Source organism: Crinia signifera, chromosome 3, assembly GCF_055691185.1.
Source record: "Crinia signifera chromosome 3, ASM5569118v1, whole genome shotgun sequence".
Lineage (NCBI taxonomy): Eukaryota > Metazoa > Chordata > Amphibia > Anura > Myobatrachidae > Crinia > Crinia signifera.
This window is the reverse complement of record NC_139219.1, coordinates 155,164,279-155,177,897: the sequence shown is the minus strand read 5'-3', so window position 1 is coordinate 155,177,897 and position 13,619 is coordinate 155,164,279. Positions and strand designations below refer to the sequence as shown.

Genomic DNA, 13,619 nt, shown 5'->3' with positions numbered 1-13,619 from the left:
AATAATAATGATAATAATAATAATAAAAAAAATTTCAATTAACATTCTACCTGTGATGTTTCTTCACCAGACCTAATTTTCCTTTTTCAATAACTTTTACAAGTGCCACATACATGGATCATGGTAAAACATCTTTCAGATGTTCAGATGTGATAAGAAGGAAGGCACAACTAACACCTCATGATGATCTAGCAGTAGTTCAGCATAATGGCCCCAATTTAGGTTGGCTCTGTAAGCATCAAACATCATCGAATCACCTCAATACCATGTTAGGGGATGTGTACGAGAATACATCCCCTCGCATGCCTCCACTAGCAGCAGAAATAATTAGATGGCGGCCGACCATTGAATGATCTCTCCTGCCTTCGCAAATTAAAGTCCATCTGAACTGACATTTATTTACAAGCACAGGTCGAAGATGGGGATGCGGCAGATGTCCTGCGTCATCAGCCGCCCGCCGTCGGCAGGCTTTGGCCCACCCGCATAACCAGGGGAACGCCCAGTGTTTTCACACTATGCCTATAAAACACACTGCCTATAAAACACTGGGCATTCCACGACCCGGGGCAAATATCCGATCCTGCCTCCATTCAGCAAACGGCCTGGTGAGTGTTTAACTCATCAAAGCCATTTGCTTTCGGGTTTTGCACATATGCAGAAATGCGCATGCACAAACCTAGACCATCGGATTGCTATGAGCAATCCTGAACCTGCCCCAATACGTAGATAGTTTGGCAATGTACATGGTTACTGGATGTTGCTGAATAAAGCACAGGATTTACGATTAATAAAGACGCAGTAAAATATATACTTTCTAATATTTATGGCTTGGTCACCTCAGTCTACACCTCTCCTGAACTGCCTCATCCCCCACTCTTTATAATGCTACCACTTTCTTTATTCTGCTCCGTCCTTACATTGCTTTTTACTATGTGACTTTCTTTCTGTGATTTTCAAACAGATCTATTCCCCTACTCCAATATTAACAAACACTCTATCAGTCACATACAGTGACATGTCATTTTTCCCCTACAAGATCTTGATGCTCATTTGCTGAAATAATCTGTGCTGTTGTTATTACTCAGGTTATATCATTCTCTATAGGTCCTCTATCCCGACAGACTTAAAAAATGGGAACATATGGATGTGCAGAAATTGAATTATGACATTTCTGCAGTGTGTAATAAAATTCTAACCTTAGTTAGTCGTGGTGCAGCTGACAATTACTACCACCCACTCTAGAACCAGCACTATGATAATTTGCTGACAAACAGGGCAGACAAAAGCTGTTACAAGCGCAAGTTAGGGATTGGGACATGGTCAAGACCTGGTAGGTATGGCCATACCCACTTTAAAATATGTTTAAAGTACTGCACACTCAGAACAGGGGGGGGGGCAGCTCGATTGGAGACAAGGTGGCTACAGGGAACACTCTATATCTCTGTGCATTACAGCTGGCTGTGCACCTATAGCAACACAACCCAGCCATACACCGGGCAGTGACAGTGACTGCTGCAGCAGTCTCCAATTTCTCACTGCCCAAAGCCACTGGGCCGCTCTGTAATACAGACACAGCCAGTGGTAGCGCAGAGAGCAGTGGGGGGAGAACACAAACCCATGCACCCACCAGGCCCCCCATTCTATTCTGGGCATGGGTAAATAGTACTAGTCCCACTCCCCCATTTAATGCCCCTGCGAGAAACCAGTGATTGTGTAATACAGAAGATAAATAATAGCTAGGCTTGTTAGTCAAAGGATAAGCCATCAGCTAGTCTGTAATTAAAAGCAGAGTAATTAACATACTTGTTTTCTTCAGTTTAATCATTTTTGCTGTAAGAATGAAAATAAATATAATAAATATACAGATATGCAGGATAGAACGTATCTATTACACAGAACAATAAGGAACATGGATCAATTCTAAAATCCAAAGCAAAAATGTACTAATCCACTGAATTTCGATGAATTAATTAGAAATAAATTTAGAAAGTTGAACAGATTTAAGTAGCATTGACCATGTTCCTGCAGCCATGGTTATGTCCTGCCATCTTTCTCTGAAGATCAAGCTACTGTAGTTTATACAAGAGCAAGTCCTTTGTGTAACCAATGTAAAATTTCCAAGCATATATGTAAGTATATTAACGTTAACAAGCATAGATCAACAGAAATCCCCCAGTAGCCACCCAAATCTAACTCTCTCTGAATGTGTTACATTTGCCCTACCTGGAGTGCACATGGTCTTGCCCATATGAGAAAGATTTTGCTATTGACATCAACGCTAACTCACGCCCATAATGGGAAGAAGGCTAAAATGTGACAATGGATTATGTAAAGAGACAATGGAAAATAAACTCTTTTTGTTGGGGCACTCCATAAGTATATAAAATATATTCATTTAAAATCTTTTATTTAAGCTTATTAAAATAAACACATACAACATATAACATACACTACTATATCATATGTTGGTTGGATAAATGTCAGCTGAGAATAAAGAAACCCTAAATCACCATATTACGCAGATGCAGAGCATTATCACCATGAGAGGGTTCTGCACCACAAGTTTATGCACATATATCTCATAATGACAAAGGCAGTGGGCTGTATCCTAAGTGGGTGCCATCAGCATATACTTTAGTTGAAAAAATGGCATCTGCAAATATTCTTTTATGCAGCCCACATAGTACTATGCATGTGATATGAAGGTGTAAATGGTGTAATGGGTCTGTCACAAAACAGAAATCAAGATTGTATATCACTATCTTTAATCAACTCTATTGTGCAATAATATTCTAAATATATATGATCCAGATTGCTTAGCTATCTTAGTGTAATGACACACAAAACTAACCTTACAGATTTGTGAAACAGTTCACATTTTTTATAAATGACCATTATAAAATATACTTCTTTAACTACCGGTATATTGATTGAAAATAGCCACTGATGTTACAAAATACTGATAACTCTATTGTCATATAAGCACGGATATACAGATTTGATTAGAGTTTGAGCTTTTAGTAAAACCCAGATAATGGGTCCTGGGGATGTGATATAGAAGGGAGGGCTCCATCCACGATGCTCATTTCAGGTGTATAGACCTTTAACCTGAGAGGAGGCTAATTAGGGACTGCACCCGTAGAAGGTTGACTACTGTACTGTAATAACAAGAGAATCTGTTGATCAGATGGGTTAGGATTTATTTTTATAGGTTTATTTTGTTTTATGTACTGCACAATAAAATTAGTTATATGCCTAGTGTGTTGTTTTGCTGGCTGCTGTCTGTTTGGGCATGCCCATCTACCCCATTAGAGGCTGCCATTACCCTGATCTCCTTACAGTACAGTACTTGATACTACAGTATTTACAAAATAGTGATGCGTATACCTGTATAATATCTGCTGGGAAGTGGAATTGATCAGTTGAATGCCACTAATTATGTTACAGTTATCATTGCAACATAATGTTGTCTTGCTACAGGTATTACAACTTTTTAAATTAAGTTGTTGCCAAGTTACTAATTTTTATCTAATATGTGCTAGAGGCAAGGAACATAACATTCAGATATATTGTATGGATGGATCAGTGAGATATTTAATAGCTAACTACTGAAAAAGCAGACCAATTACAGAAAGCCCACTGGTGCTTATTCTGAGTCAGAGGTAAAGTGGTTATACAGTAGTTGTGGGCAGCTGTGGAATCATGTTTTACTACTTTATACTACAGTAATGTTGGTATCCTTTAAGTTTATGAGAGGGATTATGCATGTACCAGTGCGGCCCATTAATTTTACTTTGTATGCCTCTCTTTCACATTGACACATCTAAGAATCACACATAGCTATTGATTCACAGCCACAACAATCCAATGACACTCCCACAGGTAAGGAGGGTTACTATCACCAAGTTCCTGCCCCAAAACATCCGACTACATGTAAAAACAGATCTAGCCAAGAAACAACTAACTCAAAATAAGAAGGGCATCTGCAAAAATTCCGCATTTGCATCTATGAAGGTAGTTCAGAGTGTCAACAAAATCAATGCCACACAATGAAGTTGTGAGGTAAAGTGAAAGCCACACAATATCATCTAAGGCAGGGGTGAGGAATCTTTTTTGTGCCAAGGGCCGTTTGTATGGGTATAAAATCCTTTGGGGGCCATTTGTAAAAATTTCTCTGACAAATTGTCTTGCTGCAGCTGCCCCACGCTCCGGTGGCTGCCGCTAAATAGAACTGACAGTCTCCGGCTGCTGTTGATAAAGAGGAATCTCATGAGAACTACCGACCTCTTGCGAGAATTCCCCTGTACTGTCCAGGCAAAGACGCCGGGTGGGCCACTCAGACCGGCTAAGGGGGCCGCATACGGCCCCCGGGCCTCAGCTTCCCCACCCCTGATCTAAGGCTTCCGAAACTGCCAGTTGGACAGGCTTGTAGTATACTAAATCAGATCTCAACAAAGTAAGGGGTTTTTAGACCTAATGATATTGGTCACTTGTTCTTCTCCAGATTATCATTTTATACAGTGGAGAAAAAATATTCTAGGAAGTCTAACTAAAGGTCTACTACAATCTTGTCTGTAGTATGACAATGGGCCTAATTCAGCATGGATCGCTAATTAGAGAAAAAGATGTTGCTGTGATCAAAAAACCGCTGCCAAAACCAAAAGCCCTTAAATAACATGTACATGTACTCAATAACATGTACAGTTTGAATTGTACAAATGTTTGTACCTGGACGATATAATGATCTATTTGCTGCAATGGAAATGACCAGTGTATCATGAAGAAAAATATATTGTGGTATTGTATTCTCTCTATGTAACTCTGGGCCAAATTCATCATGGTTTGCTAATTAGCGAAAAAGTTGTTGCCTGCGATCAAAATTTCGCTGCCAAAAAAAAATAAACACCCATTGCAAAATTGGTCACCCCTAACATCAGAGACCCACCCCAAAAAATGCAAACAGAAAACACTCCATTTCTGCCCCTAAACACTGGCTTCCTGTCAGTAAAATTGCAACAGCAATGCGACTGCTATGCATACGGATATTTATTCGCAATAATCAATCGGATTGCAAATTCTCCAATTAGCGATAAAAGTAAAATAGTAATTCTAGAACGAGGGCTTAAACATATACTTGAAACTCTGTATAAAGCTTTTCTTCTTTACAATGTGAAATGGTCATGCTCTAAAACTTTGAAATGAAACGCATATTACCCTACCTTCTTTTATCGGTGAAGGCTTTTCCACCTTTGGTTTCTCTTCTGTAAAGCATAACAAACAACGTTAGCTATGAAGTGATCATAAATATTTGTGTGTACAGTTGTTTTTTTTCAGCGTACAGTTGTTTGTTGGCATTTACTTTTGTTACTGAAACGTAACAAGAGAGCATTGGAGTTTCAGCTCTTTTTATAGTACGTTTATTATGATTTAATTAAAAACACCAAGATATAAGGCCATCCAGTGTGAACCATGCACTATAGCACAGTAAAGACATGTCCTTGTGCACTTAATCCATTTGGTCCAGGCTTGCATGTACTGGACCAAAATATAGGGGATATACTTCCGCTGCTGTCACCTGCTATTGGACATAGGTCCCCATACCTATGGTATAAAGGGTTCCCCTCAGATACCCTTAAGCCCCACACTAAGGCCAGGCAGAGTGATACCTCACTGGCCTATTCTTGTGAGTCAACCAGGACTATATATTTGCCAACCACATTATTATCATCTTAAATAAAATCACCATACTTATATTATACTGACTTCATCATCTTTGATCTTTTATCAATACCCACACACACTTAACTTTTACCTCACACAGGGTGAGCGCTAAGTATATCCCCTTTCTTTCAGATAATCCATAGGGTATTGGACATACCCATTTTGCAGCCGCTCCCCATAGTCCAACTCACCCATCATCAATCTACCAATCGATGGTTACATCCTACACATTTACAGATTTGAGCGCTATTGCCATATGTATCTTACCATATGGACCAAAATATAAGTTAAGTATCCCTTATCCAAAATGCTCGGGACCAGAAGAATTTTGAATAATGGATTATTCCGTATTTTGGAATATTTTTATATTTGAATGAGATATTTTGATGTATCTTGAATTTATGTTGTATAAACACATCAAACACATGAAATACACACAAATATATTTTATGTGAGCATGAAACAAGGTCTTAAAATATAAAACAAAGTTTGTGTAGAATCTCAGATACTAAGTAATTGTGTCCTTGCACATATTTAGTGCCAGTTACATGTGATTTCCCCAGTACTGCCAGTTACAGATGTAGCCAATAGGTTTTGAGGAAAAAATAAAAGTAAAGTTTCAAAACTATGGTTTTCGGAATAATTTGGATAACCGATATTTGGATAAGGGATACTCAACTTGTATGAGGAAACATGATAAAGCTTTTTTCTTTTCTTTACAGCAATTCCTTGTTAACATGTGGCTTTAGAACAGTTTGGTCATTGTTATTTTACTATCACAATATATTACTTTCCACTAATTATACATACATGCGTATTCATAAGCTTCACTAGGTGTACTTTATTATAAACATAACTAACTTCGCTGTCATTTACAGTCTAAGCATAGTTGTTACAGCTTACCTCTCCTTGGTGTTATTTTTGATGGTTTTTCTTTAGGTAGATCTGCAGATACAACAAAACAATGATACAGTACTGTCAATCATGTACATAAGTAATATTAATATTGGAAAATGTAGAGATTACTGTTAATGAATATATATATATATATATATATATATATTTATATTTGTAGACAGGCATGGTCAACGTTTCAACCCCAGAGGGCCGTTTTCAAGACAGCGACAGAAGATCAGTGTGTCACCACAGCAAGCCTGGCCCTCTCTGGCCTAAAAACCAGACTCTTTGCTATTATTGGAAAATTCCCTTTTCCCTATATATATATATATACAGAGATTTGGATGGCGGCGGCCATCCATATCTCTGCAAATACGCACCTGTGAGACAGGTGTACCTCGGCGGGCACCCCTTTCCCATCTGCACACAGTTGGAGTGCCGCACCTATGCAATTACCTATATATATATATATATATATATATATATATATATATATAGTCCAGGGATCCGCACTCTCATATATATATACAGTATATATATATATATATATATATATATATATATATATATATATATATATATATATATACCACCATTGGATGTGTATGCTATATTATTTTATATTACGAGTGAAATGTATATGCTGCTAAACAATATTATTATCGGATATTTATACATTTTCTGTTTTAACGTGCATTAGAATAAAAATCAATTAATAGAAGCAGAGCGCTTCTATTAATTGATTGTTATTCTAATACAAAAAAAATCTAATACAAAAAAATATTGTTAGTCATATGATTTTAATTTCTTAGCAAATGGTTGAATATTCCAGGATATTCTATAGAGGCTGCTAATTCATTTAATTATAGTCAGTGTTTCAAGTGGTTGTGGATAGACCATAGTTATTTACAGTAATTGTGCCTGATTTTGTTTTTCTGTTTAGTATGCTACTAAACTAGTTCATGAATGTTACATTAAAATATTTCCAAAGAGGAAAAGGTGTTTTTTTATTTAAAAATGTATACATTCAAGAAAAGAACAATAATGTTACTAAAACAAATTCAAGAATTTTTTGATGAATAAAAAATAGCACTTTAAGCCGTATAGTGAATAAAAACAAATCAAGAGATTTTGAGGCTGATTCAGCGTCGTAAGCCAGTTAGCTACAATTACTGTACACTTTCATTGCGTGCATGGACCTAATAGTGAATTTTTGCCCTTTCCCTCTAAAATCAAATGGATCTCTGTATACAAATAACTCAGCATTGACCAAAGTTTGCTCTGAAAATCACAAAAAATACCCCCAGGATTGGGTTCCCTACACACAGGGGTGTTTATTTACTAAGATGGGAGTTCTTTTTCAAAAGGAATGTTGCTAACCAATCTGATTCGATCTGCAGCCGGGAGTAGGGCAAGTGGTGCTGTGTGTGGCCAAGAGCAGGACAGGTGGGCGGTGCGGCTGGGAGCCAGGTGAATGGGTGGTGCAGCTGGGAAGTGCAGAAGAGAGCAAGGGGGTGGTGTGGCTGGGGGTGGGCGGTACGGCTGTGAGGCCTGCACAGCATGACCTTAGCCCATGTCACACTGTGCAGAGCTGCACAGCCAGAAATGGGAGAAGCCAGGCAGCATCTGAGCTGGTGCTCAGCCGCTGCCTAGCATTAGACTGCACATGTGCATTCTAATCCCGGAATACGATTTTGTTGCCAAATCCCAGATCCTGCCATTCCCGATCCCGAGATTGGCCACCCTACCTGTGAGGGTAGTGAAAAAAGTATTTTGCTATTTTTCCCAATGTTTCACCAGTGGTTTTTCAATGGGCCATCTAGATTGCCATTTAAAAAACAAAATTTTGCCCAAAAACACACATGTTCAATGAATGAAACCTGTGTGTTTTCAGCTGCTGTAGCACCTTTTTTTTGGTGAAAACTGGTCTGTTTTCCAGGATTTTGCTTCACCTGCCTTGCCTGCCTATTTCAATACCGGCTTATCCGGGCTAATTAGATAGCACCTAGCAAGTCAATTACCCGTGATCACCAATTGTGGGTAATTACTTACTACCATGTATGTCCAGCCAAACACTCTATTCCTATGGGAAACGGTCATCTGTCAGACCACACTTAGGTCGACAGTCATTAGGTCGACCCTGGAAGGTCGACTGGCCCCAAGGTCGACAGGGTTAAAGGTCGACATGGGTCAAGGTCGTCATGACTTAAGGTCGACATGGGCCAAGGTCGACATGGGTTTAGGTTGACAGTCATTAGGTCGACATGAGTTTTTCACTGTTTTTTGAGCCGACATGTGCCGACAGGCAGTATTTCATGCCCTACCATCCACTCGGGCATGGCGGGAGAATAAAATAGTGTGCCGAGCGTAGCGAGGCACCGTGCCCAAAGCATTGTGAGCGAAGCGAGTGATGCAAGGGGCTGCGGTTCAACTCCAACTGTGTCCATGTCGACTGTGTCGAAATTCGGGTAAAAAAACAGTGAAAACCTCATGTCGACATTGACCCATGTCAACCTTTAACCCTGTCGACCTTGGGGCCAGTCGACCTTCCGGGGTCGACCTAATGACTGTAGACCTAATGCTGTGTACACACGGGGGCGATAGGGGCTGAAATCGCTGGAAATATGGTCGCTGGCGACCATATTGCCAGTGATTGGGAGTGTGCCCCGGTGATAAATCGCCAGGTGCGCGCTCACGTTTTCAGCCCCATTCTAATCGCTGGTCGCAGGAGCTTGCTCCTGCGACCAGCTAATTACCTCTGCGGCACCGCCAGCAGAGGTTCCTTTTCATCAGCGACCATCTCTGGTCGCTGATGAAAAGGAGACACTGGGCAATATATTGCTCAGCAATATATTGCTAGTAATATATTGCTGAGCAATATATCTCCCCCCGTGTGTACAGGGCTATAGTCTGGTCTGACAGATGTACCGATTCCATTCCTATGTGGGTGGTAACTTCAGTTCAATGATATAAAATGGCTTTTTTTATTATTATAAATTGAAACCAGTGCAGCAATTGAGGAAACATTAGTTTTAGAAGCCTCACCTATTGTACATACTAATGCATAATACAGTAGCTTAGGTATATTTGACAGTCACAACATACTTCATTATTTGTGTAATTTTAGTTTTGCTGCAATTCTTTTTGACATATCTCCTAATATTAGAAGATGTTCCTTATAATTTAATGTGAAGTTTTACAATTTCCTTTCATTCCCACAGTCTATTCCACCTAAGTAATTACAAAAGTATAATTATTTTAATTTGCAATCTGATAAAGATTTATTGAATACACCATTAAATAGTGTGTTGAGTTTCTAGGTCAGCATTTGCTGAAAGAAAGCTAATTAAGAGATTATCTTACATCTTTAAACCACGACAAGTCTAGAAATTATCTTGGTGGGTAAAATTAAGATTCAAAAGCCCAGTGTTAGTTTTTCAAGATATACACTAATGTTTAATTTTAGTACAGTAACAATATACTACACATATTGCTAATTTTTTCTAGTTTCCAATTAATTTGGTTTGTAATAATGTAAGTATTATTCCAGTTTGTGAATGATTTATGTATGTCATACAATTATATGTAAGAAAATAGTTACAGTTGAATTAACATTTAAAAAAAAATGAAAAACATGGTGTTATATTAGGGAATGCAGGGCCAGCTGTAGTTTCCATCAAAGCTGGATGAGTTCCCCTGGGCCCAGAGCTTGATTAAGGCCCCCGGGGGTTGGGGTAGATAACAGAAACACATGCATCAAATTCAGAGCATGAAGCTCTCTGTGAGAAGCAGCAATGCTCCAATTGTGCCACGCAACCCCCCCGTGGCCCCAACATACCCCCTGGGCCCCAAAGCTGCTCTTGTTATAATGCAGCACTTTCTGTGCTGCCTCTGTCATTAAAGTTACGACCAATGGTCTCTATCATAAGAGGCAGAGCCTAGCACAAGTTAGTATAGTAAAACAGCTACTTGCCAAGCAGTTTACCTGACTTGGCTTGTTGCTGAAGGTGGCAGATGGGTTATGAGGACCTGGGAAATAAATCCCATAAGACACTGCAGAGGGGGTCAGAGGAGCATGTGCTGAGCTGTGATTGGAGGAGCCAATCACATACTCCTCTGACCCATATACATCAGCAGCACCAGCCTCATGGGAATTACTTATTTTTGAGGCTGCTGATTCTGCTGTGCTAGCAGACTGAGGCTGTGGTGAAGCCTTCTGTAACCTGTTGTGGCCCCTGTCATCCCTGTTTAAATATAATACTCTCAAGTATTACCTATACCGCTCATGGATATATATATATATATCAGGTATTCATATGTTCGCAATGTTGACATTCAGTATGTTAAAATGAGGTTGTCACCATAGTGGTGATGTCACCATAGTGGATATGCCCAATACAAAGTACAGTAGTAAATCTAAACCTAATGCTGCCCACACACTGAGATTGGATGCAATGCGACATTGAAGTGCGATGTCCCATCACATCCAATCACATTCTATGGAGCCCTCTTCCAGCACCCAATGTTACATGACATCTGCTATGGCACATCGGGTGCAGGAAAAGGGTGGGCAAGGTTCATCTCTGTCATTTAGTGCTGGGAAGGAGTGCTATCGAGCAGTGGGGGGGTCAGCAGCGGTGGTAGAATTTGAAAAATAACAAACAGTTTAAAAACTTGGTGACCCTCTGATTGGCTGAGAGACTCCCAGCTGAGAAAAGGGGCCATATATTACTAGTGTATGGGCACCTTAAGCCTCATGGAAACGTTCATGTTAGGACAAAGGGTAATATTCAACAATCCAGTGAGCGCACAGCAGCAAATCCTGATTTGGATTTGACATACGCTAGCCATGATTCACCGTTCTCCAGTATTCCCTACCAGCTGTCAGTCCACACTATTAAACGTGTCAGCGGCTCGCTGCTCCTGATGGTGAAAATTATCCAATATGGCGTACTGTGTCCTGACTCTCTCCCCTCCTGCTCTCTCTACTGCTACTGGGGCTGCAATGCCAGGCTGGACTGGGGATGGAGCGGAGTCCCAGCAGGGGGATTTGAAGACTGAGTCGCAGCGGGTGAGTGCTCTGATGCTGCAGGGAGCTCCCACACAGCCTAAGGATGCAGAGGACAGGGACGGGTCCAGCAGCAGCAGAGGTCTGCTGCTGGACCCGTCCCTGTCCTTAGCCTGTGCAGTGGCTCCCTACGGCATTAGAGCCCCCCACGGGACTCCAGTCCTCACATCCCCCTGCTGGGACTCCGCAGAGTGAGACGCCGGCAGCTGGTGGTGAGACTGCAGTGGAGAGTGTGACCCCGGTAGCGGCTGTGAGCAGCAGCGCAGGGGAACAATTGGCGGGCAGGTGAGCAGTGCACTGATGTTAGAGAGGGGGTGAAGAGATGACCTGCAGGGCAAACAACTACACACACACCACCCGACTCCTGCAGTCCTGCTGCATGCCCTCCCAGGTAGCCTCCCCCACTCTCTCTGCTGGTAATCGGGTATCTCGCTGTGGAGTTGGTCAGCGCTCAGAAAGGTGAGTGATCGGCACCTGATGAGCGCAGTTCAGTTTGTGCCCTGCTCTGCCACATTAACAGTGGTGATCTGATGATGGTTATATGCTGTGGGTGTATATGCTTCTCCCACCTGTATCCCCCCTGCTGCTGTCAGTGGCAGCCTGATGGTTCCAGGTTGTAGCACTGCTGACTACTATTGAGCACTGCCAGGCAGAGGGCACACACTGATCCCCATGCCAGGCACTGGCTCTTCTCTGCTCCAGGCTCTCACATGCCTTTGAACTTGCCCCAGGCATCAGTGGAACCTGTTCCTACTCCGAGCCTTTTGATGCGATTGTTTTCGCAATGTGCTCCTTCTTACCGAGCTGCCGAGGCAGTGTCCCGGCTCTCTCCCCTTCCCGCAGACCTCCGGCTCCTGCTACCCTGGCAGGGAGAAAAATAACCGGTACTTGTGAGTTATCCGGGCTGCCGATTTTTTGATTGTATGCCTTAAGTTAAGGCATACAATCAGATGCGATGCGATGCGATATCGCATCGTATCGCATCGCATCGCATGCGATCATCGGATGCGATGACCCGATTTTTCAATAGGAATCAATGTTAAAATGGACTGAGTCCATTTTAACATGGAATTCAATGGGAAAAAGGGGTCCTTTTCATACCCCTACTATCCAAGTGGGCATGGAGTTGGATATAAACCTGTGGCGAGCGTAGCGAGCCACCGAGCCCGAAGCCTGGCGAGCGAAGCGAGCCCCGCGAGGGGACAGTATTATGTGTCCCCTCGCGGGGCTCGCTACGCTCACCACGCTTCGGGCTCGGTGGCTCGCTACGCTCGCCACAGGTTTATATCCAACTCCATGCCCACTTGGATAGTAGGGGTATGAAAAGGACCCCTTTTTCCCATTGAATTCCATGTTAAAATGGACTCAGTCCATTTTAACATTGATTCCTATGGAAAAATCGGGTCATCGCATCGCATCGCATCGCATCCGATGGTCGCATGCGATGCGATGCGATGTGCCCGATCCGACCCGATTTAGAAATCGGCAGCCCGGATAACTCACAAGTACCAAATAACCCCCTTGCAGAGAGCTGCCACTGGCCGCCCGTCAGCAGATGTCCCCTGCCAACCAGGGCAGGGGGTCCCTGCAGCGTGTGTGAGATCAGTGGCAGGGTCCTTGCGGAAGATGGGAACTACTAGTTCTATTACTAGTAGTTCCCATCCGCCGCAGGGACCCCGCCACTGATCGAACATAGACTGCAGGGACCCCCTGCCCACCAGCGCTACCCACCTGACCCTGCGCTGCCAGACCCAGCTGCATGCTACCCACCAGCGGGCAGGGGGTCCCTTATGTGAGATCAGTGGCGCGCCCCCCCCCCTGCAATATGTAATGTAATCAGCAGCACACCATATGTAATGTGACCTGCAGCATCCCCCCCTGCATATAGTATGTAAAAAAAATAAAAGTAAAAATTCTAAATATATTTATGTAA

At 42.0% G+C, this 13,619-nt stretch overlaps 1 protein-coding gene across 1 annotated transcript in view; it reads right to left on the bottom strand.

Moving 5' to 3' along the window:
- The window catches only part of TRDN (triadin), a 427,364-nt gene that overhangs the window by 110,085 nt on the left and 303,660 nt on the right, over positions 1-13,619 (bottom strand). The window contains exons 25-26 of the mRNA XM_083174940.1: positions 6,625-6,666; positions 5,220-5,261 (exon numbers count right to left, since the gene is read on the bottom strand). Of these exons, the coding sequence (XP_083031066.1) occupies positions 5,220-5,261; positions 6,625-6,666 (84 nt within the window). The remainder of the gene's footprint in view (positions 1-5,219; positions 5,262-6,624; positions 6,667-13,619) is intronic.